General features: G+C 39.8%; 1 protein-coding gene across 1 annotated transcript in view; it reads left to right on the top strand.

The window, feature by feature from the left end:
- The window catches only part of ASIC1 (acid sensing ion channel subunit 1), a 71,416-nt gene extending 46,634 nt beyond the window's left edge, over nucleotides 1–24,782 (top strand). The window contains exons 4-12 of the mRNA XM_053456281.1: nucleotides 6,906–7,056; nucleotides 7,165–7,292; nucleotides 7,724–7,874; nucleotides 9,644–9,700; nucleotides 10,527–10,680; nucleotides 19,317–19,408; nucleotides 21,608–21,687; nucleotides 22,254–22,358; nucleotides 24,618–24,782. Coding sequence (XP_053312256.1) covers nucleotides 6,906–7,056; nucleotides 7,165–7,292; nucleotides 7,724–7,874; nucleotides 9,644–9,700; nucleotides 10,527–10,680; nucleotides 19,317–19,408; nucleotides 21,608–21,687; nucleotides 22,254–22,358; nucleotides 24,618–24,722 — 1,023 coding nt within the window. The 3' untranslated portion in view covers nucleotides 24,723–24,782. The remainder of the gene's footprint in view (nucleotides 1–6,905; nucleotides 7,057–7,164; nucleotides 7,293–7,723; nucleotides 7,875–9,643; nucleotides 9,701–10,526; nucleotides 10,681–19,316; nucleotides 19,409–21,607; nucleotides 21,688–22,253; nucleotides 22,359–24,617) is intronic.
- The last annotated feature ends 3,149 nt before the right edge of the window (nucleotides 24,783–27,931 follow it).

The following is a 27,931-nucleotide window of genomic DNA, read 5'->3' on the forward strand; positions in this document are numbered from 1 at the left end:
GTTGGGAAAAAAGGAAATAAAAACAAAATATTTTTCTCAATCATAGCTTTTATTAACAAACAATTGTTCACATAGTTTACATGAATTAACATTTACTGGTAAAACTTTTTTCCTATAGGGTCGTCTTATATTCAGGCATTTTCTTTTTTTTCATAAATTAACATTCAGATTTTGGGGGGTCGTCTTATAATCGAGCCAATACGGTGTGTGTATATATATATATATATTTATATATATATATATATATATATATATAATATGCACAGCATCTGTGTCATGCGATCCCAACCCAATGCTAAACTCAAAGCTATGTGTAAAATACCAGGACTATGCAAAGGAGAGAGTCCATGTAGCAATGGGTTAGGAATCAAAAAGTGACGAATCCTGGGCCTCATTCAATGACTTGTCTAAACCTTAATTGGCTTTAACAGAGGTGAATAACTCATGGACTGTTATGCTCAAGTGTAAAAACCAGACAACGACCTCTAAAACATGCTACAAAGAAAGCTAACGGAAACATCTGCATGTAAGCAATTCAGTGATAATCTGTGCATGTTTACAATGATACGTTTTAGTCCGATTTTCTAGAAGATAAACAAGCAGGTCTAGGCATTTGTAAATCAGGACTTATCGTGATTAATGTAAAGGTAACACACAGCACATGCACAAAGATGTCAAAAGCCACCTCGACACTTTTAGTTCGACCCTTTCATTAACAGATGAAATGCAATATGTACCAGCATTGCAATGCAATACATCACATTTATATATATAGCGCCAGCAGATTCTGTAGAGATTTACAATCAGAGCCGGTAGGACAACAATAACAAACTTGTACAAAAGGAGCCTGCTCTTGTGGGCTTATAATACAATACAATATAAATATATATATATATATATATATATATATTTAAATAATTAATTATAGCAAAAATAATAATCATAATTATTAAGAGAGGTGTTCGCCTGAATATATATAAAGATAGTTGTATTTCAGTTTGTATTAAGGGAATCTGGGCACATTTGTATAGCTCCTTAATTGGTTGTCCTAAGGTTTGCTTTGATCGGCTTAGACAAGCCGTGATCTTTAATTGAAAATAGTGTTCGTTATGAGGCAATACAAAGTAACACGCGATAAATGTGTGAATGGCATTGTTAGCACATGTTATTTGTTTTTGCGCCCTCAGAGCTGAATCGCTGACTGCTTTGGAAGAATTTAAGGCTTGATTTTTTTTTCCGCAATAACGCAGGAATTAAAGGGGTCATTGAATCTGCACCTTGTGCCTTCATCTGCCATTCTCTGTCTAGACTTTCTAGAAAGCTCTGGACACTTTGAAAATATCTAAATTAAGATTTGTACATGTATTTTAATTAAATATATAAAAAGCTTTACCACTAATTATGGCTAAAAAGGAAACCGCAGAAATAGATATTTTTCACTTCATCATTAAGAAGAAAGTAGTACCCAACGCAAGTAGAGATAAGGTTTGGTCTCTGCTGCCCCCATTCCTCTGGTTCTGGAGAACTACAACTCTACACCTCATATAAACATCACTGACGATCTGGTTTTAAATACTTTAGAGTTACAGGGTAAGTTCTCCTGGGGTCACTGTTTGCTGCATTTAGGGGTCTTTTCTGTTTTCCTTGCTAAAATTCAGAAGGTAAAAGGGTAACTTTGTTAACACACATAGTAAAGAAAAGATGCTTTTGGAACCAGGGATTCTTCATCACTCTCTTTTGTTACTGAATGCACTACCTAAAACACTTACATTCAGTGACTTATCCAGGCCTAAGGCTGCAGGTCTATAAGAGCGGTAGTCCCTTGGCTCTAAAACCAGGGGGGCAGGTTACACGGGGTACAGGGCCAGTTACTTACACTTACGCTATGGAGGTTGTGCCGGCTCAGCACAGCCTTCATAAAATGCATTAAAAGGTGCTGTTCGCCTTTATGACACAGTGTGCGCTGGGGTATGATGTCATATTCCAGCACGCCATGTTTTAAAGTTGATGTGAGCCTCCTAATGCATGCAAGATGCAAAGGGAGAGGCTGGGGGTCAGCCCTAGAGCAGCACCCAAGCCAAATGCACCTCTGCTTACATTCACATTCACACGGTTTAGTACTGCACTTCAGCTTCTAAGAGCCTACAAGGCTGTGCATAGAGCGGGGTATCCAATGATCCTAAACTCTCTGGGATTTCTCCTCTCTGGGTGCTCCAGTACGTGTCCACAGGTACCCTATACAATCCAAGTGTCCCTGTTTCAGAGGGACAACCCCTCTTTACAATGAAATCCTCAAACATAGTTAAATAAACTGGAAATGTGACTGAGATGACATTATGTTAAACAGAGCCGGCCTTAGGCGTTGTGGCGCCCTGTGCGGACTACTCCTCTGGCGCCGCCCCCTCACCTTGTTGCCGGAGTCCTGCGGTGACAGCGGGAGACATCTGTCTTCTCGCTCTGCCGGCATTTCATGTTGAGCGCCAGAATAGTCCTGCGCTCTACATGAGATGCCGGCACCGCGACGGAGTCACGGAGAGTAAGGGGTGCCAAGCGGTTGCTGAGAACTTCACGAGCAACCGCTCGGCGCCCCTGCCCGGGACTTAGATTAAAGCATCGTTTTTTTATTGTTTTTTTTTTTTAAACTTTATTTAACATGAATGATGTTAAATAAAGTTTAAAAAAAAACAACGATGTTTTAAGTTACGTCTCAGGCAGGCGCCCCTGCTACAGTGGCGCCCTGTGCGGTCGCACAGGTCGCACACCCCTAAGGCCGGCCCTGATGTTAAAGATAAAACTGGAGTGGAGGTGGAGGTAGGTTGCGCAGTGGGCTGTGATTAGTAGTTATGGCAGGGAATCTGATTCTGCTGGTAACAGACAATATTTTCTCCTGTGCTTTTAAGGGTACATGGAACGTAAGTGTGTTGTGGGCATTTTGGGCACATAGTTTCCCTTCTATTTAGTGATTATGTTCACAAAATTTAAAACCATGTAATAATATTCAAACTGAACAGCCAGGTAGGCATTGGCAGATAAATGCTGCTTTTTTTCCTTAAACTAGATCTGTCACTTTTCCTAAATCATACTTTTTACAGTTCTATATGCTTAATAAACCAATATAATGGCATTTACAGAGTTATAAATGGGAGCAGCCATTTTGACTTCATGTTCTTTTCATAATCAGGATTTGCATGATCATTAGGTTGTCTGTCCCCTATTAAGCGGCTGAATGTTGATTAGTTCAGGCGGCCTTTTTAAGGGTGAGCTTAGGAGAAGGAAGAGAACTTCAGGACGTACATAATTAGATAACCTTGGACACCCTACTTTGAGACAGCTTCCCTGATGTTAACTTTGAAACTAAATATCTCCTAAATAATTGCACCGATTGCTGTATGAGACCAAGTCTGTATATCTCAGTGATACATTATTAATGAATAAATTGCAAGATCTCAAAAGCAGGACCTACTTCTCCTTCGGTGCCTTCTGCTTGTGTTACTGATAATTGTTTATATTATTAATGGAGTATTCTTTCTTCATTCTAAAAACATGACGGAATCTGCTTGCACTCTCAAAACGTAACAAGAGTAATAAAATAATAAAAGTTCTTGAAACATTGTGAGTCTTGATACTATTATGTGTATACACTGACCCATTAAGTGCACCCTGAGACTCTTTAAGTGTTTAGCCCATTAATGGCTCGTCATGCAGATTCTGTGTAGCGACTCATCAAACGCATTAACCAAATGACTCTAATACCTGGACTCAAACAGGAATATCAACCCTGACATACTGGTAGCAAAAGCACAAAAAGGATTCTTAGATATTATCAGATCGTTGTAGAGTGGCAATAATTTAGGTCCAGGCTGTGTGACCCTAAGATTTTGCCCCTTCACCCTGAGATGGGAGCAAAAACCTTAAGAGTTCCCTATGAAAATCACTAAAATCTACAGACTCCATCAAATTTACCAAAAGTTTGATTCTTATTTCCAGTGAACCCAGATTTGTGACCTACAATAGCTGCTGGTATATCTTATGTGGCAGTCATTCAGTATTTTTGTGGTTTTTTCCCGGTTTTTATCACTCAAAATAAAAATCCACCTTAATCTCTTATATCAATCCTGACATTGGTTGTTATGGTAACAGTGCATTAATTATGCCAAATTTAGTGTTTTTACCCCGTTACAATGTTTTTTCCTGGGGTTAGAGAACTAGAAAGATCAGACAATGGCTTGATCTTTCTAGTTCTGCTACCAATAATCAATTTTTCACTCAAATGGCAATTCCGGGTATTGAAAACGTTATACTGTGAACCTTTAAATTGACATGGTATCTAATCCACTATAGGCCTGTAGACAAGATGGGTGTTTTATGAGACGCATATTGGCATCTGCCCCAGAAATCTGTCAGACGCTGCTTGCTTTATTCTTACGTTTTATTTTTATTTCATATGTTGCCCAAGAGAGCATTTAGAAAAGTCTGTACAGAATGTGTTTTAATCAATCTGTCAGCACTGATGTAATAACCTTATGTGGATTTCTTTTTAACAGGCACAATATCAGATATAAAAGGTGTGGGTGACGGATTCAGCTATTAATATTGACACAGCAAACATATGATTTCTCTTTTCAGGCACATCGCATGCTGTACAGTGTTCAGTCCTTAATTTTAGTAGGGTCATCACCCAAATGTCTCAGCGGGGGGATAATACACCCCACTATTCCCCACATTACCATTAAAGAAACTATACACTTAACATTAAGCACTTGTCTGGAATAAAAATGTCTCAATCTCAGTCAAGCCTTGGTAAGGAGTGCTAAAGACATGTTTGGTTTTATTAAGGGCTGACAATGTCATTGACTCTTCTAGTCATATTGAGCAAGTGACTTTAATACCGTGTGCCTCCAGGCCCCAAAATATTTGATTGTTCCGAGTGTAAATATGCTGTGTATACTGTCAGCATTAAAATACCACTGCTTGCCCCTTCAGTGCTGTATTAATTGGCGAACGGTATACCATCATAGACATCTGGAAGGCATCCCATACACCAGTCAGCCCTAATCTCCATACCTGGGAACTCTCTGGGTTCGGCCCAGAGAACTCACGGGATCAGGGTCTTGACACGTCTCACTCCCCGCCCATTTCTCCCTTTAAATGGGAAATGGGAATGCCACTGACGGCGGCAGGAATGCCCACTGACATCAGCGAGAATGCCCATTGATATCAGCTGGAACGCCCCAATGTAAGTGGGGCCACCCACCGGCATCAGTGGGCAGTTCTGGCCACTTCCCACCAGGGTATGCTGCGGGTAGCCGGAGCCCGCAAGTTCCCAGGTATGCTAATCTCTGTCAACCAAGAAATGTATCCTTAGCTATCCTATTTCCTAGAGCATTTAATCTGCAAACTTATCTTGGAACGTTCTTTGCCGTATCATCCTAAATGTCTACTGATCTTTAAGTTGTTGGTAGGAGGCTTAGCTGCAGTCTCTTCTCTCTCTGGGAACAAATAAAACTTGACAATTTGTAGGTTTTGTTGTTTTGTTAAAATGTATATCCTAAAGAGTACTAAAACGCCCAATGCCATGCCTCTGAGGTTTTCTCTCCCCACAGGGGCATAAGAAGCAGTCTGCACAAAGCCCTTCTTGGTGTTGTATGTGCCTGGTCCTGGGGTATCGGCTACTTTTATCCAAGATCATCTCAAAGTCTGGTTCTTAGCATGGGTTTTTTTCACATAATAAAGGAGTCCCAAATCATTTATAAGGTCAAAGACCATGTGTGGACCTTTGGTAGTTGGAAGTTGGAGCCTTTTTGTATTGCTGCTCCTCAAGGTTGAAGCTCTCTTTAATTGTAATATTTTTATGAGCCACGTGAAATGGGGGGTCGAGGGAGTATTTTCGGAAAGTGACTTGCTCCTTTAAAGTCCACGATCAGAATGCAAAATGCTGTGCAGTATTAATACTTGGCTGGTGGGGGATTTGGGGCATAAAGATGGCATGGAAAAACTAAACAAGGGCACTTGGGAGGGGGAAATCATCTTTTCAAACACATGGTTTGGGGTATTCTATGCAGCTGTGTGACTGAATGTATGTATGAAAGCAGTAAAATATGGTTCTGGAGGGCCTTTTGAGAGAATTAACACTAAAAATGTTAAATTTTAACTATTTAAATATTTCACTGGGACAGCCTAATGCAGGCGACCTTTACCTTGAAAAGATATGACCTTTCTTGCAGAAATGAAATAGCGTAGTTACTGTATTTTTCAGGCTGTAAAATGCACCGGATCATAAAAAGCACAGAAAAAATGAAATGATGGAAAAGGGCTGCCCATGAGGATAGGAAACCAGCTGCCATTCACAGAAACTCCGGGAAAGTCTAGAGCCTTCCCACCCAGGACCGCACTGGGATTTATTATTATTATTATTTATTGTTTTATATAGCGCCATCAATGAAAAGGGATCCTTTATTTAATAGCTGATAAATAAAAGGCGCATGGTCGCCTTCTGGATGCACGGGCCTTCATGCTACACTCTTGCATCAACCCTGTACCTTTTTACAGTGTGCAGCGGACACACCGGGCAGTGGCCCACCAGGCATTTGCCCTGTTTTCTTAACAGCCAGTCCAGGTCTTTTTGAGCTATGGTTGTAGGGGGTTTCTAACCCTTCGGATTATTCAAGAGCACTGGCAGCTATATCCAATATAGGAACCATGTAAAAAAAGAGCTGGGAGAGTTGATGATTTTAAACAATGGCAGAGTTACCATCAATAGTGCACTAATGATTATTTCTATAGCCGGTGTCAGTTTTTACATGATAATAGGGCAAGATAATGCAAATAAGCCTTTTCTCCTTAGTTTTTTTTCATATAAACCCTGCATTTTTTTCATTATTTACCTTTGTCCCCTCTCCAAATAGGTGTTTACAAGATACGGCAAGTGTTACACCTTCAACTCAGGACAAAATGGACGACCTCCACTAATTACTACTAAAGGTGGCACAGGGAATGGCTTAGAGTTAATGCTGGACATCCAGCAAGATGAATACCTGCCAGTGTGGGGAGAAACAGGTAAGTAGGTACATGTGTTTTAAGTTATAATAATGGACAGCTGGATTACTAATTCAACTGGAGGCTGTCTGACCTGCTTGAATTAAGGTTAGTCTATCTGTCATGCAGATGAGACATCCTTCGAAGCAGGGATCAAGGTGCAGATTCATAGTCAGGATGAGCCTCCCTTCATTGACCAGTTGGGTTTCGGAGTAGCTCCTGGATTCCAGACATTTGTATCTTGCCAAGAGCAACGGGTGAGTGGCCATGTAAAAAGATAAAATATTATTGTGTTTTTAGATGAAATAGACTCCAGTTAAGATGTCCGTGTTCTGACACCCTTCAATATACTAAGACAAAAGCCAACCCCCCTGTGTATTGGTGGTGGACATTTTTGTAGTGCATATTTAACAGCGTTCCATACACTATGTTGAATTTAAAACATTTGTAACTCAATGTGGCTCTAGAAACATCATACACAGTACTGTTTAATGTATATATCCTTGTTTTTGTCAAAATCTGCATTCAGGGAGTGCACGATTGTCATGAAGCTAGTCATGATGATATAGTATTGTATAATCGATCTGATGTGGACCTGTACATCTCTGTCATTTCACCAATCTGTCATTTTTACTTTCTTAATATCTTATCCTTTCACTGTCTGTCTTTCACACTTGTGATCTTCCAGCTTGTATACCTGCCCCCTCCTTGGGGAGACTGTAAATCCAGTGCCATGGACTCCGAGTTCTTTGACACGTACAGTATCTCTGCCTGTCGGATAGACTGTGAGACACGTTACTTGGTGGAGAACTGTAACTGTCGCATGGTGCATATGCCAGGTACTGACTGCTGCCCTTTACTTTCTGTGTAATCAACAGCATTGAGTTGTCAAGATACAGTTTACAAGTTAAAATAACAGTTCTGCCTGATGAGAGGTCATAGTCTAAAACTAGAGAGTTAGCGGTTTAGCTGTAATGTAAGGGAGTTTTACTTTACATGGTAGATAAATGAAACAGTCTAACATCAGAAGTGGTGGAGACTTAAACATGTATGGGATAGGCATAAAGCTATCCTGAATCAAAGACACAACCATGGACTGTTTAAGTTCTGAGTCTTCCATGACAGAAATGGGTAGACTAGATTAGGAGAATGGCTCTTACCTGCTGTCAAATTCTTGTCTCTATGTTAAGCACACTGTAGGGCACTATAACGTCCCAGACACCCTCATCAAATAAACAAAAGCACTTACCTTAGAGAGCTGCAGCTCCCCTCCACCTTCATGATCTGACGGTTTTTATAAGTTACTCCCTGCCATGTTAACTAGACTTGTGCATTTGTATTCGGGAAAACATGAAAACAAACACGTAGGGTGCATTTTCGTTGTTCAGCCCGAATACCGAACCATCGAACATGACGGCGGCAAAACGTATACGAAGGCGAAGACACACAACACGAAGAATCTTCGTCTTCGTCTACTAATCTCCCTGGTCCCTTCCCCATCTAGCCTAACCATCGCAGGGGTTAACAGGGGTGGAAATCTGTAGGTTTGCCGTTAGGAGTTAAAGGGCCATGAGAGCGACTCTATTGGTCGTCTGCAGGGGCCGCATCAACCAATTTCCTCTGGTCGTTCATACTGACCTTTAACTCTTGGAGACCAGTGGTCTCCCCCAGCCAAGTTGCGGCACCAGGATTTTAAAAGTCTGTACGAGCGACTCTATTGGTCGCCAGCAGGGGGCTCGTCTGCCATCAACCAACAAACACAAACACGAAGAGTTGGCTGGCACCCAAGTCTAATGTTAATTAAGCCAGCACTGGAGCTGACCGTCAGGAAGTATTTCACATGGCAGAAGATGTGTTCAGCCAAAGACCCCTCCTGGCCCTGACATTGCTGGGGGATTAAGTAAATGCATAAGGGGGATTCTGCAAAATCATTTGTATTAACATTCTTATGATGGCTGGTGTATCTGCTTAGTTGTGTGTAGAATACAAACACATAAATCAGGGTAAGAATGCTATTGTATAAAGGTAAGAAAATGGAATACACAAAAAACATTGAATTGTGGAGAACATAATCATGAAAATAACTTATATGGATTCTAAACAAACAATAGAGTGATCAGGAAGAAACCGTAGAGTTGTGGTAGATTTCCCCATTTGGAAATAGGTATAGTTAATGTAGCAGCACAATCATAGAGATTTGATATTTATAAATGGCTGGTAGTTGGTAGAAGTAAAGCACTGCACACCCTGTTACTCTGTGGGGGATCTATTCACTAAAGGCACAGATGGACTGAAAATAGACCCTCCATAGATATTGATAATAAGCATCATGTCAATGGCAAATTTAGCTGTGATATCTAAACCCAAACAAGATCCGTTAAGCTTAATTCAAAATAGCTCTCTGGGCATCACACAGTTAATATTCTTTTCTAAGTGCCCGTGAAAATCAATGGAGACTCAAAGTGGGTCAATTCCTGAAAGCTTGAAGGTGATCGGGTTGCTAGGATGCTGAGTTTCATAGAATTTTTTAAACAAGTGTGTACCAAAACATTTATTTACTTAACTTCATGATGTTCCTTTGGTTTGATGATTTTTTTCCTCTTGCCAGGAGACGCTTCATACTGTACTCCAGAGCTGTACAAAGAATGTGCAGATCCCGCACTTGGTGAGATATTGGTTTTTTTTTATGGGTTTATTTTTTTTTTTTATATTGCCATTGTGTATTGTAGTTTAGGCATGCTTTCATAGAGGGACTTATTGGCACAAAATAATAAAATTGTCTGTCCTGCATCCTCAGAATGAAGTTGTTTTTGTTTCTGCGAGTTAAGCGCTCACGTCCTAAGCTTTTGGTTATATATCTTTAGCTGGAGTCTCTTATTTATTGAGCTCACAAGGATGTTAAGGGTATTAACTCAGTCTGTTGGAAATACAGTCTTTAAAAGTCTAACTATTCTAAAATATAATAGGTGTTCAGTGTAGCCAAGTTTATCAGGCTAGAGCATACAGATTGTGGGGAAATATATGGGAATATTTGTGACTTGACATCCAAGCCTTCCATACCCGTAAAAAATAGGTTTTCTGGGCAAAACACGGGTAAGCAATGGTTAGAATAAAGAGGATGAAGGCAAAACAATACCTTGCGTAATTAAGTTCAATATAAAGCAGCATAGAGCGTTTTGTACATAATATACTGAAACACTAGACCCCATTAGTAGAACGTTTCAGATGTTCTGGCTCCTGGGAATTGGAATTGTCAGGTCTCCAGTTGCCAGCTTGCGATTATTATTTATATGCATCAAATATTACTTTTTATGAGCTGAACAATATATATATATATATATACACACATACCGGTGTGTGTGTGTGTATGTGTGTGTGTGTGTGTGTGTGTGTGTGTGTGTGTCACATACATATTACAAACATAGCCCCGTCTCTTTTTTTCTCTCCTTGCACTCTCCATTTTACTGTCTAAATGATATACCGCTCCTCAGATTTCCTGGTGGAGAAAGATAATGAATTCTGTGTATGTGAAACTCCATGTAACATGACTCGATTTGGCAAGGAGCTGTCCATGGTGAAAATCCCCAGCAAAGCTTCAGCACGGTATCTGGCCAAGAAATACAACAAGAGCGAGCAGTACATACTGTGAGTTTATATAGAATTTGAAATATATCCTGTATAGATTTCAGAGAAAGTTTCTAATAATTTGCTACCCATCTCTTTTCACTGCATTGTTGATATGTGTGTATTTAATCAATTTAGTTTTCTTGATGATTGAGTTCCAAGCACAACTATCTTAAATGAAAATATTTAATAAGTTGTTGGTTTTGATTTAATTGCTACTAGGGGCATGTCTGAAGCAATGGTAAAATTACTTCGCGTTCGTCTTCATTTTTGTCTTCGTGGGGGAAAAAATCTTCGTGTTCCACGAATATTCGCCCGTTCCTGTGTTCGGTTCAGCCACTTGCACTTCATTGGCTGATGGCAGACAAGCCCTCTGGTGGTGACCAATAGAGTCACTCATACAGACTTCTGGTGCCGAAACCTGGCCGGGAGAGACCACTGGTCTCCCCACTCCAAGAGTTAATGGTCTGTACGAACAATCAATAGAGTCGCTCGTATGGATCTTTAACTCTTGGAGCGGGGAGATGGTCTCCCCAGGCCAAGTTCCGCCGTCAGATGTTAAAGATCCAATTGGTTGATGGCAGACGAGCTCCCTGCTGGTGACCAATAGAGTCGCTCGCACGGACCTTTAACATCTGATGGCGAACCTAAGGATTTCCGCTCCCGTTAACCCCTGCAATGATGCATAGATCAGGTAGGCTAGATGAGGAAGGGGGATTAGTAAACGAAGACAAATACGAAGATTCTTCGTGTTGTGTGTCTTCGTCTTCATATGCGTTTTGCCGCCGCCATGTCCGTTTCTTCGGTATTTGGGCTGAACAAGGAAAACGCACCCTTCATTTTCATGTAAGTCATAATGTGTGTTAATCTTATTGTTAGTTTTAAAGTTAAATATTTCCATTGTCCCTCTATTCTAACAGTGCAACAGAAATTGCTGGTGCTATATATATATATATTAATGTAATGTAATATAACTCGCTGGCTTAAACCCTCACCATCTCATTCTACTCTTCTCTGTTACTAAGAAAGGAGAAGGACAGAAAATCAGATTGATATGCTAGTATTGCCACCTTTTGCCAAAGTTCTCAGCTCCTTAACGTAAACCATCTAATTTTTTTTAAACCATACATCTACAAAACAATTACATTGATCGTAAAATTGTTATGTTTAGTTTTAATAGACAAATATAATAATTAATACTTGTTTATAGTAAATGTGTTAGGATTGACACATGTCAAGACCAGCCGGCTTGGAAGGCAACTATGTTCACATTGAGGTTGACAGAAGCAGTGATCAACTCAACAAAGATGAAGTGCAACAATGGAGATTTCCATCATGTTTAGACAATGGACATTCAAGACGTGTAGTTATACCCTTATAGGCTCAGTACAGACTATCAATATTAATTAAGTATGAGCAGCAAATTCTGCATTAATAAAAGCCTGCATAGAAAAGAACAAGAGTGTGGTCCCATTGGAATCGGGTACAATACTTTTTACACAAACCGGTAAAGAATTCCATGCCATCCTGTGCGCTGTTTAAATCTGGGAAATAAATTTTATTCTGTATTGTTCTTGCCGTATTATTATTGTCAGACCCAGAGCACTTGCAGAACAGTTATGAACGCCTTTAAGCTCCAAAGCAATCATAAACAAAAGCCATTCGGCTACAGTATATTTACTGGAGGTATTGCAGACTGAAATATTTTGCTTAAAAGATATCATTGCGTTTGTTTTTTGTTCCTAAATTATAATATGGCTTTTATTTGCTAGTCTCTAAGATATAAAACCTAAAAAAAAAGACAAGAACAAAATCAGACACAAAAAGAAGAACACTACTAAAAACAATAAGTGAGCATTTCAAACTGCCTATGATTACATTAGAATTTTGTATACATTGTACAGTACTATAGATGTGCAACATCCTATTTATTGTAATAGATTACCTTACTTATTTTGGACTTTTTTCTCCATAGATTAAAGTAAATGATCCATAGAGTCTGTAGCTGAAGTTAATCCATCTGAAGAAGAGACCTGTGGGGTTTTTAACTTTACATCGTTTTGTATTTTGGCCAAATAAATGGTATTAACGTCAACTATAGACTGCATTTCTCATGGGCGTACACAGCAATATTCACTTTTCTGATAGTATGATGACACGGATGTCATTTATTATCTACCAAATAAAATAGCGATCCAAGTCAAAGTTAAGAGATTAAGGGGGACTGATGAGGTACAAAAACAATGTGGATTAAAATAACACTATATATTTTTAAAGAAATGCTACTCAACGTGATCATGATGTATATCCAGTCTTTCTGTGGCTGAGCATCGTAGGTGTTGTAATACAACATTCTCATATATGTTGCAGAGCCCTGGTCTGAAGTAAAACCTATTTATGGTTTTAAAGCATATTACCAAGTATGTAAACAGAACACTATATACGGTACTATATAAAGTCCGCTCTATAATAACTCAATATAAAGAACTGCATGGAAAGCCAGGAGCCCAACTCCAGCCTCCCTTTCCTTGGGCATCATTACTAGACAATGTGGGCGAGCGACCTTTACTAATCAGCACTGAATAGATAGGTAAACAAATGTTCCCCCGTAGAATTCAGGTGTAGGAGAGGATGATTAGGTCAGTAGTCCTAGTTGGCTACATAGATTTATTTTTCTAATGGTGTTTAATCTAACCCTTGCACTACCTGCTTCAAACTCTCTACATTCTTTGAAGATTAGAAAGTTTGTCAATGTCAGGATCGCATGCATGGTCTCCCCCGTCTGTTCTTTTGACAGCAGCCAGGATTTGCACGGCTGCTCGTCTGGAACATTAATGAGCACCTGCTCCTAGCAACCCGCAGAGCAAACATTTTTATTATAATACGCTATGCATATCTAGTTGCAAACGCACACAAGGACATTTGCAAACACCTTGACACTTCAGTCGCAAAAATGGTAAAATAAATGTTCAGTCCTCTAAAAATACAAAATGTCTTTCTTTTATACCACTGAATACCTCCCAACATTCCTGCTAGGCGTATACTCTTCACGGCTGACCAGGCTGCCAGCATGCACTTATCTTGCCAGCCTGCACTTATCTTGCCAGCATGCACTTACCTCGCCAGCATGCACTTATCTGGCCAGCACTCACCTCCATCCAATCATCTGTTTAGACAGAGGTATGTGTTAAGGATTAGTGGCTCCTTCGTTTGGGCCCTTAATTCTACAAGTTCCCCTATCTGTGCCATAACTACAGTATGTCCTGTGTAAAGAGCCCGACATATGTTTTCTAAATTACCCCAAATATTTAACAAAAATATGCTATCCCCAGTGATATCGAGCCACGTCTTACCAGGGTTGTTTTAAACTTTCATATTCATTTTATTTTATTAATTGTCTTTTTTTTCCTTGTATACCTCCAACATATTTAGATTGTTTTCACGTAGGGCAGATTGCATCAGTTGGCATCCTGGTTTTACACCATGCTAGTTAATTTAATTTAAAGAAAAGTCCCAACATTGCATTTTCATAGTAAAATGATGCCATTGAAATGGCAGTGATGCATTTCCATTACCTCTTTTGCAGTAATAGCATTATCTGTATTTGAATACTAATGTTTCCTGTAATGTGTGTGAATCAGCACTGAAAATGGTCAAGAACACTCCTTTAGCACTTAGCAGGGTGGCAGCCCGTGGGGTGTGGAGATCATAGACACGCTTGGCGCAGGAGTGGATTTCCTGAAATCATTGAATCATCTGCGGCTGAGACAGGACAGTCTACTGCCCCAAGCATTCTCACCAATGATGAATGCATAGTAATTAACTTTATTATACATTTTTTACCGGTCCCTCCGCTCTGTGAGATTCTAGCTTGTTTCGACCAATCACTGGCAGTAAAGTGCTCCCACTGAAATTACTGTGAGTGCTGAAGGTGTAGGAGAATACCTGGAACTCTCCGGTTTGGCCCAGAGAACTCTAGGAGAAGCACTGCTTCTCTGGGTCAACATCCAAATCCTCTGGGTTGGGGGAGCGGGGTCCTGACACGCACCACCCCCACACCCATTTCCCGCACTGACGGCAGCGGGAATGGCCACCATATAGATGGGCAGTCCTGGACATTTCCCGCAAAGGTGGGCTCCGGCTACCCAGAGTTTGTGTATGTGTGTATGGGATCTTGATAGAACATCAGGAAATCCAATACGAGCCAGCGCTGAAGTTCGTTTGGGTAGAGTATCAGGCGTTTGGCAAGGTGCTGGCAAAAATACCAGATGTATAGAGGGTATACTCAGTTATCATATGTATTACATTAATAATAATAATTTCACTGAAGATAGTCCGTTACATGAACCCCAAGGGCAAAACCAAACCCAAATATTGTCATGGTAAGATGATATTAGATATTTGTCACAGCTACACGTTTGTCACATGCGTCTTGCATTAAGACAGCAACCAGACCAACCTGCCAGGTACCAAACCCTGGGCAGGTAGTTCTCCCAGGGCGTATATATAAAAATGAAATGTATATATACAATTATTTATGACAAGTAATATCTCTTTCTTTATTTAGTGCTCAATTTTTTTTAATTTCATTCTGGCATTTTAATCTATATCTACCTTCCAATGTGTTGTGTAGTGTCACCCAGATGAGCTTTATGCAGACTCTACATGTGTGTATAACCCCGTATATTTAATATATTTAATAAGAGGGTTGGGTATTTTCCCAAAAACATTTACCCCGTTGTAAGTAGTAAGAAAGAAACAACCCTTGTTCATAATTCAGATTTTACTGTGTAAAGTATAGGATAGATCCTGGGATATTCTTAAATTCTATACTTTTTCCTGGAATTCAAATGGCAGCACCAGCCATATTAAGAACACCGAGGAGATGGATTCTGATTGTAGTGTGTTCTATATTGGAATGGTGCATACATTATGAAAGGTCAACCACATAAGATTTTTTTTAATCCCATTCGAGATATTCTAAACATCTGAACAGTAATTGGATTTAAACAGAAATGCAGGGAGCTTTTTTTTAAAAATAACTTACTTTCAGAAAATACTGAACTGTAAAATGTCGTAGGTGAAATAAAAATGGCAAAAGGTATATTTTATTCTGGAAATATTAGAGCCCTTTCAGATACGTCCTGCACGTAATTATCTTCTGGAACTGTGCGGCATAAATGGGAAGCGGTACATGTGTTTGCACATATTTTAGGTTAGAGAGATTTATGCGGCTTGCAAAGGTTATCGACTCATCTTCTGTGCACTCGAGATGGGAATCAATCCCAGAAGCTGGCTTCTTAGCGGTAACATTCAAAGTGCACTCTACATTTAAAATGATTTAGTGTTATTATCCTATAAATTCTCTTGAGTCTTGTTTTTTTCCCTTTAAATAATTCTTAGTTGTTTATATATATATATATATATATATATATATATATATATTTATTTATATATTCTTAATTCTTTCATTGTTCGACAGCCAAAATCAAACATACAATTGATGTCATTAAAGGGACACTCCAGCCATAATGGGCCCTTTAATAGATGTGATAGCTGAGTAGTCCCTTTAAATTATTGAAAGTGTCCCCCTTGCAAAAGAGTCCCCCATACATTTGCCCCTTTCCCTGCCACTGCCCCCGCAGCTTTTTGACATACAGGAGATGTGTTGACCTTAGGTCAAAATCTAAAACTAGAGGATTAGATGTGATTTAAGGAATGTATTACGTCACTGTGAGGGTGGTAGATGGGGAACAGCCTTCTAACAGATGATGCGGAGGTTAATACAGTGAGAGATTTCACGTGTAAATGGGACGGGCATGTGGCTGTTCTGAGTTTAGGACATGGCCAAGAACCAAAGAACATTAGAGGTTTTTGTCCAAAAATGGGCACAATAGAATAGTTCCTTTCTTATTCTATGTATCTAGAGGTACAACACATACAGACACATATAAATACGTGTCGCCTTTTGGAGGGACGCTTTGTGATGTTACCTGGACTCTGCCCCATGTCCTTCTTTGAGATATATACCCCTTATGAGTAAGCGCTGATCCAAATGTGAAATGCGTTAACATGTTGTAATCCACTTGATTCACAGGCACCTTGTTAATAAACAAAATTACAAGCTACTTACCTTTGGAGTGCGGGACTTGGACTGTGTTTGGTGTTACTTTAAAGCTGTGACCGAATGACCTGTCATACAGGACCCTCAAGGTACTCAGAGATGACAGGTCATTCTCTCACAAAAGCTACCCTTGGATCTCCATAAAAACATTAGAAAAGTAAGCCCCATTCAGAAAAAAGTTTACCACTAAAATATGCATTGTGAGAGAATTATAATTTTTTTTTAAAAGAGACCCTAAAAATGCTAATTTCATATATTCGAAATACACAGTGAATTATTTCCTTTTTATTTGCTTGTTTCTGCTTCAAAATATGTGCCATATGTAATGTTCCAACAAGTGAGCTTTTTAACGAAAAATATTAGAACATGAACTAAGATTATTGCAGACTTTTACATTTTCTTTTTGTGAAGGTGACTTAGAGATAATAAAATTAAATACAGTTTTCTTTTATTAAAAATTCCAGTCAAGAATTCAAAAATCCTCAATTTAAAGTTAAATGTGCAGTATTATTCAATTTCAATTTATTGGTGATTGGTGGTGAAAGTAGAGTTGATTGTTTTTTAAACAAAATGAGCTGTATAATTATTCAAATACTTAGTAATCAAGTACAATCATTAGATCTTTATGTATATTGAATTAGCCAGCATCCACTGCAAAATGTTGCATTATGGCTTTCACTTTCTAGCAATGCACTGTAGCCACGACTAAGATGGCGCTCTGAGAGGGGTGGTTGACTTTTTGGAGGACCACTCATTAGGAAGCAGTGATCTGTTTCTACTCTGGTGCATATTACCTGTCACATGCTCCAAAGCTACATTCCATTTAGCAAATGGGCCAGGATGTGACATCATATACTGGTTTTAGGTACCCTAGGTCAGGCTTAGGGCAGTCTTCACATTCTGAGCATAGGAATCAGAAGTGAAGGAGACAGTGAAGGAGACAGAACAAAGTCTGCTTGGAGAAGAATACCAAATAATGATATGAAAAAGGGAATGAGGTGGTGGAAAAGACCCAGTCCAGTGATGTACTTAAAAGGAACGTTGCCCTACTCTAGGCTCAGAGCAGCACTCCAGCCGATGAGCCATACCTACCACTTTTGGGGGGGAGGGGTTTGTCCCATATAGAGGGGCTTGTTGGGTGACAAAGGCCAACTTGCCTCTTCATAGCATGGAAAGGGCTAGGCAGGTTTTGCGACTGGGATACCTGCCAAGGCGATGACAAGCTCTATTTTCTCATCACCTCCATTAACCTTCACAGCTACCGAAATTAAGCAATGATTTGTCAGTTTGAAATTGCTTATGTCTCTTTATATAAGTGGTTAGTCTGAAGTGTTTTCTGCAGAAGTATTTCATTAGTATATGAAAACTATGCTTGATTCTAACTTCATAAATAAATGCATAAAATCCAATTCCACCAGCTGGCCTGGAAATTCGCATTTATATATCTTCTGAAATGTTCTCTGGTTAAACAAGAAAATCAGGAAGGTGGTGCGTCCATGTTAATGAGTCAGGTCTAGTCCTCAAAAGAATTAAAATGGGCTAAGAGGTGACAGGGTCAGAGCAAGACTTGGGTGGGAGTGAAAGGGGTCAACTCCCTTGTCCTCAGATTAACCACAATGACCTGTGCGTGTAATAATCTGTTCTGGTTTCCCAAATAAGTATCTGTGTATTTGTAGATGAACATACTTACATCCACGCCTCCGCTTCCACAGATTAGTCAGTTCCCCACTCTCCACCCCAAGGCATTCTCCCCTCGAGCTAGTAGTTCACGCCTCACTCTTAGTTAGCTATAGGCCTCCCCTCTACATTTGATCTCTTCCCATTATCTCTTCCGATTTAACCTTATTAAGGTCTACAAAAGATTGAGCCATCTAAGTCTCCCAGTCGTTTACCTATTGATGTTGGGATTTTCAGATCTTTAGTAAATTGTTTAGATGCACATCCTTTCAGTCCTGGTACATGTATAGTGATCACAGCTGCAATGTTTCTAGCGTTCTACGGATTCATGCGGCTTGTGAGCTGGCTACTACACCTAATTCCACTTTCTTTTCTTAACATTTCTGATTTATACTGCATTTCCGATCATTATGTGCTGTTCCTCGGTCATACGAAAACGAAACAATCGGGTCCGAGTACACAAATTACGTTTTGTTAGACAGTCTTTTTTTCCCCTTTCCCAGGGAGCCAATATCACCAGTTGCATTTATAAAATCTCATCATCAAGAAGCTAGGCAGATGGAAATCCTCCAGTTTTCCTTATATATTCCCCAACCAACATCTGAAATTTTGCAATGCTTTCATGTCACTTGCACTTTCGTGATATTGGTACATGTTGTTATGTTTATTCATTATGGTCTGACTATCTTTTTGTCTTCTTTTTTGCCCTCTTCATTTTTTTTGTCCACAACTGAGTTTACAAATGGCACCAAATGTACCATGTAGGCAATTTTAGTGATGTTATTATCAGTCACAGTATTGCGCTTCTGTTGTTCTCTTACTCTGGTCTCTTAGTGCCTTGCTTTCTGTTTAATAGTGAGAATATTTTGGTCCTGGATATTTTCTTTGAAGCGCTAAACTATGAAACCATTGAACAGAAGAAAGCGTATGAAGTGGCTGGACTTCTGGGTGAGACATCTCCTTAACCAGTCCTATTTCTCCTTGTCTTTTCATTGCATTGTTAAGCAAGAATTTGGCTTGTTGTGCATTGACTCTCTGAGACACCTTATCAGTCAGGCATCAGGGTTACTAATGTCCCCTTCATATGTTAAAGTAATCTGTTTTTCAGATTTTCTGCCACCCACCCATATTCACCACTTCTTCATCCTTCATTATTTTCTGTTAAATATTTTGCTCCGTATCTCTTAATTCTGTATTGGTTATCTCTGCTTGTATTCCTTTCCTGCATACTGTCTGTCCAAGATATAATATTGCAATTTCTCACTAGCACTTTGCATTCTATGTGCTTTTTTTCCATTTCAGTTTCCATCTGATTTTATCCTTCCTATTATGAACAATTTCCATCATTCCACAGCTAGTGTTTTCCTGTTATGTTCCTTTCCTTTTACTGTGATCTCATCTATCCTCTTTGTTTCACCCTTTGCCCCTATGTTTTTATTTACTGGTGTATATTTATATATATATATATATATATATATATATATATACACACACACACACAGTCGTGTGAAAAAGAAAATACGACATCTTTGAATTCTATGGTTTTACATATCAGGACATAAAAACATAAAAACAATAATCTGTTCCTTAGCAAATCTAAAAATTGGGTAAATACAACCTCGGATGAACAACAACATGTATGATTTATTCAACAAAAATGAAGCCAAAATGGAGAAGACATGTGGGAAAAACTAAGTACACCCTTACTGCTTCCATATGAATTAAGATGCTAAGTAGCAGATAGGTGCTTCCAATCAAATGCCCTTTATTAATTGATCACCAGCAAGTGTAACCACCCATATAAAAGCCAAAGTTGTAGCAGTTTGCTGGTTTGTGTTAGTACAATGCAAATGAAGATAAACATCAGCAATGATCTTAGAGAAGCAATTGTTGCTTCTTCTTTTGTAGCCACAGGACCTGGGAACCTTGCAGTCATTGAGTCAACCATGTACACCTCTATAGTATACCGAAGTATTCTGAACTCTTGGTGAAAATTGGGTCAGTGTTGGACAGTGATCCCAGGCACACCAGCAAATCTACAGCAGAATGGCTGAAAAAGAAAACAAGCAAGGTGTTGCAATGGCACAGTCAAAGTCAAACCTCAACCTAATTGAAATGCTGTGGCGGGACCTTAAGAGAGCTGTACATAAACAAATGCCCGCAAACCTCAATGAGCTTCTTTACAATGTTGTAGGGCTGCAACTAACGATTATTTTAATAATCGATTAGTTGGCCAATTATTTTTTCGATTAATCGGATAAAAAAAATGCAATTTTTTTAAATTTAAAATAATAAAATAATAAAACAGAGAGGATGATCCTCTGCAGGAGACCTCGATTCTCTGTCAGCCGGTGGGGGTCTGCACGATGTGCACAGACAGCTTCCGTTACAGCCCTTCACTTATGCTGAGGCTTCTATGAAGCTGCAGTGAAAGTGCCTGTCAGCAGCGGAGGTTCACAAAATACCAGGGAGTTGGGACAGAGGCAGAGTGGTGTATGGGAGGGGGGAGGAGTCAGAGGGGTGTATGGAAGTGGAGGAGAGAGGCGGAAGTTGTCTGTGCGTATCGCACAGACACCCACCGGCCGGCAGTGAGGGGAATCCAGGTCCCCTGCAGCGTTGCGGGGGATCTGGATTTTAGTGTTATAATCCGATCTCTGTGTGAGGTCGGATTATATAAGGAGAGGAGTTTTTCAGAGCATTTGCTCTGGAAAAAAACCTCTTTTTATAATCGATAAAAATCGATTCGACTAATCGATAGTGAAAATCGTTGTCAACGATTTTAATTATCGATTATTATCGATTTTATCGATTAGTTATTTCAGCCCTACAATGTTGTAAAGAAGAGTGAGCCAAAATTCCTCCACAATGATGTGAGATTTTTTCACACATGACTTTTTAGCTATATTTTTGTTGAATAAATCATGGCATGGTATAATATGTCATGTGCTGTTGTTCTTCTGCGGTTGTATTTATCTAGACCTGCAAAAGAACAGATTATGAATGTCCTGATATGTAAAACGATAGAATACTAAGAGGCTGTACTTTTTTTTTTACACGACTGTATATAATCACTGTAAAAAACTTCTAAGTCTCAAACTTTCTGCCTTGTTGGTTTTCTTGCTGTAATGCCTTTCTTTGTTTACGTAGGTGACATTGGGGGACAAATGGGCTTGTTTATTGGAGCGAGTATCCTAACGGTTCTGGAGCTTTTTGACTACGCCTATGAAGTAAGAATGGAGAATAAAATAAGTCTTGACATTTTATTTTGAAATTGCATCAATTATTTTGCCAGTCCTGACAAATGTTTTGGAATGGGGAAGGGACAGGTAGGGACATGGTAGGAACAGTGCACCAAAAAGCATTTGACAGCATTTTGCAGCGTTAAAAAAATAAAAAAAAAGATCAGCTGTCACAACCTCACATAATAATATCCTAAACGGTAGTAATAGATTAGGTATGCTTGCACAGGCATAGCAATGACAATGTATGCTAATAGCGTAATCATCGAAGGTCAGAACATACTTCGCATCTGGGTTTTGATAGGAAGTAGTGTCATCTGCAAGCTTGGAACATGTAGCTTAGAAGGCTTTACTGTAGAACTGAAGTTGTAAACATATTATAAAGTGCTCTCCCAGTAGAAGTGGGTAATGTTAACAGAATTTGTCACAGTATTTAAATACACTTAAGATATATGGCGTCAAGAAAGACCTTCTAGTGAGAAATCAGGTTATATAGCATTTTTTTCCCAGCTATAGGTGTTTTGCATGTATTCATAGCTATGTCTTCCTTTTAGGTTTTGAGGCACAAGCTTTGTGGGGGCGCTAAATGTGGAAAGGATTCAAAACGCAACAACACTGACAAAGGAGTAACATTAAGTATGGATGATGTTAAGCGCCATGTAAGAAAACATGTAACTTTCCTTTGCTAGAGTCACATAGTCTACGAAACTGATATTAAAGTTTTATATTTAATTTGACCTTCTTTCCATGATGTGTGACATCCCTACATCCTATAAGCATCTGTAAACAAGATCATACTAAATGATGCATCCAGAGCCGGCCTTAGGTGTTCTGGCGCCCTGTGCGGACTACTCCTCTGGCGCCCCCCCATCCCAAAAAAAGAAAGGAATAAAAACTTGTAACAAAACCCCAATCACTATATACTACGCCAAACATTGATGTGGTGTAGGCCTACCACTTCATTGTCTGGCTTAGTAGTAGGGATGCACCGAAACGAATTCTGGACTGAAACCGAAAGTGCAGCATTTACCTGGCCAAAACCGAATATGACCTCCCCACACCATAAAAAAATCTAACACTTTTATTTAAAGTAAGTAACACACCAAAATAGGACAAAACAATTAAATAACAATAAGATATATATATATATATATATATATGATTAACAGCAATCACATTCCTATCATGCCCAGGCATACCCAGATTCCAGGATGTACTCGCAGACTTGGCATGATAGGAGTATGATTGCCCTATCTAGCCCTTCTCACTCCCTTCTGCCCTATCTACCCCTTCTCACTCCCTTCTCCCTATCTACCCCCTTTCCCCTGCCTCACTCCCTTCTCCCTATCTACCCCCTCCTAACTATCTACCCTTTCCCTCTTTGAAGTTCACTTACCTTTCAGGAGTCCTGCGGTGGGGGTGCAAGGCCTCTGCCTCCCAGCTCTGCCACTGTATGGAACAGTATAGAGTGATGGGAGTTATGATGTACTTTTAGAGCATAATTAGATCATGAAAAAGACATTGGAAATGGTACAGCATAACACCCATCACTCTCACACACTTACCAATCCACACATATACTAATCCACACATATACCAATCCACACGTGTACCAATCCACACGTATACCAATCCACACGTATACCAATCCACACGTATACCAATCCACACGTATACCAATCCACACGTATACCAATCCACACATATACCAATCCACACATATACACTAATCCACACATATATATACCAATCCACACACATACCAATCCACACATACTAATCCACAGGTATACCAATCCACACGTATACCAATCCACAGGTATACCAATCCACACGTATACCAATCCACACGTACACCAATCCACACATATACCAATCCACACATATACAAATCCACACATATACCAATCCACACATATATACCAATCCACACACATATATACCAATCCACACATATATACCAATCCACACACATATATACCAATCCACACACATATATACCAATCCACACATATATACCAATCCACACATATATACCAATCCACACATATACACCAATCCACACATACACCAATCCACACATATACTCATGCACACATATACCAATCCACACATACTAATCCACACATACCAATCCACTCTCACTCTCACTGAATGCTTTCCTACCTTTCCTCTTTTCTCCTTACAGCTTCTTTTCCTCCTCTTCGCTCCTCTTCTTCAGTTCTTCTGTCCTCTCTGTCTTCTTCCGGGTCAGAGGGCACGGACAGCGGTGGGCACGGCTTCAGTGCTGTGCGCCGGGATCTGACAACAGACCCCGGCGCACAGCAGCTGTTGCCGTGCGGATCACAAGGGAGCGATATCGGAGGTCTTTAACAGACCTCCGGCTCCCTTGAGCGATTTTAAGCTGGGTTAAAGGGAGATCCTTGAACCGGCTTAAAATCACTCAAGGGAGCCCGGAGGTCTGTTAAAGACCTCCGATACCGCTCCCTTGCGAACTTGCTCCTCCAGCGGCGGACATTGCTGTCCGTCTCTGGAGGGGTGCCGGGTGCCCCCCTGATGAGCGGCACCCGGTGCGGAATGCCCCCCCCCGCTAGGTACGCAACTGGCGGCAGCGGACCCCGCGGCGGCGGCGGACCCCGCGGCGGCGCCCCCTGGAGTGTGGCGTCCTGTGCGGTCGCACAGGTCGCACACCCCAAAGGCCGGCCCTGGATGCATCCTAATATGTTCCATGAAAATCTATTTTAAGGCATGTTTTAGTTTGAGTATATAATCAGGTAATAGCTGTTAACATTATTATACAGTTATATGTACTGAAGATATATTATTTAGTATCAACATTATCTTCCCAACTTATCCTCTAAATGTCCTATTTATATAACCCTCTGACAGCTGTACTGACCAGAGCATTCTCATTACAGGCTCCCTGTGAGGGTGTGCGAGGTCACCCAACTGGGATGAGTTACACAGCCAACATTCTGCCCCACCATGCGGTGCGTGGAGCATTCGAGGACTTTACTTGCTGAGACAATGTGAGAGATGGATGGGAGAGCAAAACCTTTGACTGAAAGTAATCAACAGCATAAGAGAGAGATAAGCAAGAGAGCGCACAAGAGTCAGATTGAAAATTTCTATAACCAAAAATAGCATTATCCAAGTCCAAGAAAAAAAATGACAAAAATACGAATTTACCATGAGAGTGTGAGAGAACTGGAAAGCTCACTAAAGCAAGATCAGACATTTAAGCTTCAGGCCATTTGGACTGGGGCAGGTTTCTGTGACCTGGAATAGAAGGAAAAACTAAAGAAATTGCTTCTATCATATTCCAAACATCAACTGAGATCAGCCACACAGAACGCCAAGATATGGAATAACGTCAGCCTTTGTTTAAAGGAGAAGGGCAAATTGTGACCTGGCTTTACCCATGAAAAGAACTCATATCAATGCAGCAACCCTCCACATGGAACGTGGTGGAGTACATGCTAGTATGGTACCCTAATTGTAGTAAAATCATTTCCAAAAGAGAAAACGCACATGGGCAGCACCATCAAATCCTGCGTTTAGCCTTAGTAAAAGGAGAATGTGGAGGATTATTCTCTTGGTCACTTATGGCAATGCAGGCACTCCAGCTGTTGTTCTTCTAAATTTGATAGTATGATAGGTGTTGTAGTCCAATAGTAGCTGCAGCCCTCCAGACAAGTACTTTTATCAGTGTATAAGAACAAGATGTTTTTATATACAAAACGTGGTGTAAAGACAAAATGAAGAGGGGAAATAAAACAACCGCAACTCCCAGCAAATATTTTATTTGAAACAGTATGGAATTCTCATTAGGTGGCAGGATATTTTATAAGAAGGCATAGTGTTCAGTGCACACATTGAAAAGAAAACCGCTAGACATAAACCAAGATTGACCGCACATAATCTGCACTGCGAAAAACAAAGTTACATTTGCTGGTCGTAAACCCAAGTTATAGAAATGATATTCTAGGTAGAAATAGGTGAGATAAAGTCTCTATCAGTTAAAATGGACTTTTACGCTACACGAGGACGTAGAAATTGCTACCCTGAACATACAAAACGAATGTCCTGTGCTTTATGTGGATCACAATGTTGTGTTACTTAATAACTGGTCTCTAATGGGTAGTTCTTTGTGTGGTCTACAAAGTCTACACCCTGTAATGTTTTGGGCATGTGCGAGTACTTTGTACCCTTCTGATGCCCGGATGGTACCCTCCTGATGCCTGGTCACATCACATTAATGAATTACATTAATATACCCTCTGACCCTGACAGATTGCCAGGATTTTTACAGACATGGCCAACATTAGAGTTTTAACAGCTGTGAAGCTTTCCTGTATGATTTATGGTTCAGGATCTACTTTCTTTTGTTGGTCGCTGAGATCTAGGTTTGCCCTCGTGGTCTTGCTTCTCCACTCTCATATCAAGTAAACCAGGTTAGCTTATTTTTTTTCTTGGCACTTGTGCCACAACTGGATTATTGCTCTCCCACCTGATTATCACAGATTGAGATAATATCCACAATGTGAATAATTTCAATGCAACTTCCAGGGACTTCAATTGGTGAAATACCCTGCAATTGACCCCCATTTGCTCTTTCTCCTGGTTGCTTGGCACTTTGTCTCTATGTGTCAGCGCAGATTTGCTCTATATTTCCTACCGTCTGGAGTTTACTCTTCTGGCTTTGTGGAACATAGAAAAAGATGGCAGCATTCGCCTTTCATAGCAGTATGCCACGCTTAGTATTCTGTGAATGTGAGTTACATGTTGGAAGATCCAAGCCCTTATTTGAGATGAACGCATGTAGGATTCTAGAGAAATCAGCCGCTTCTAATTCTCCTGATTAGCAGAAACGGCAACCAGTTGTGGACATGGTGGCCTATGAGCCTGAAAATGGGGTGCTACAAGAACTAATAACTTAAGTATTTAACGGGACTCTTGTGAGTCCACATAACTTTAGAACTGTTTACTATCCATGGCTGCATTGATTGTACTATGAGAAGTCAGTGTGTATACATGCAGGAGTCCAGACCTTACAAACTCCAAAAGGCAAACTATAATTTTGACCATGGGATGATTGATCACTGTGAAGAGACGTTGTTAATGATCACCCCTGAGAAACATCAGCTGCCAACATCAACTCAGTGGACTTTAATATTCAGTACGTTAGACTGGTAATTCTCTAATAACCAGGAACCGTCGTCTTGCCTTTCTTTCTACCATTCTCGTCAATTAAAACTCCTCACCTCACGACAAATAAAGAGACTAAACTACCCTGAACCCCATCCCTACACACATAACATGTATGAAGGTGGGATGATTGAATGCTGATAGCGGTAGTGATAAAAATGCAGTTATTTTTATTATTAAATCTAATACGATGAATTGTCGGTCTGCAGCGCTGCTAAAACCCAGCATCTCTAGTTGCAAGACACAACCAGGAGCGGGTTTGACATCTCCATACATACTAAATTAAACTAAAGGATCAGTGTGTGTTCAGGCTTAAATATATCTAATGTTTGTTACTAGCTTTCCAAATCTGCTGTATTCATGGTTGATATTTAAGAATTGCATTTAGATCACTGTGCAAGTTTTCCATCTGTTGCTAAATAATAGGATCGAAATTACACAAATCAATTTTCTTCATTTATAAATTTGGACTCCGAGTTAATCATGTAGTTCTTTGCTACCCACATGCAGTATAGCAGGTAAAGTACCCAAGCATTGTAGTGTCTAATCGTTTAGATGGAGGTATGGTTTACTTACACATAAATGACAATTTAACATTAGTGTTTGCAAATGCACACCGCTATATAATATCCCATGAATATCTACCTATATCGCAGGTACATCTTACACAAGAATTCAAATCTCACTCTTGACCATAACAGAATGACGTAGTAAATAGCTTTTAGGGTAGATGAGAAAGAGACGTCACATAAAGAACTGCATTGCCCTGTACAAGTAAAATAATGTGCTCACTGGAATGAAAGTTCTGCAGTTTATTACACATTGTACATTCAACTCATTGTACATTCAACACAGAGTGTACAAACACATTTATTAACATTAATTTGAATCCATATATAGCATATTGTGTATATCCACCTACAACTTTGCATATAAGACACCAAAGACTAGATAATTTGACCTGTCAAGTGTGTCAGGTAACAGCACATTTTCCATAAAACTGGTGATACAAACACCAAAGCCA

Source organism: Spea bombifrons, chromosome 2 (genome assembly GCF_027358695.1).
Source record: "Spea bombifrons isolate aSpeBom1 chromosome 2, aSpeBom1.2.pri, whole genome shotgun sequence".
NCBI classification, from domain to species: Eukaryota; Metazoa; Chordata; class Amphibia; order Anura; family Pelobatidae; genus Spea; species Spea bombifrons.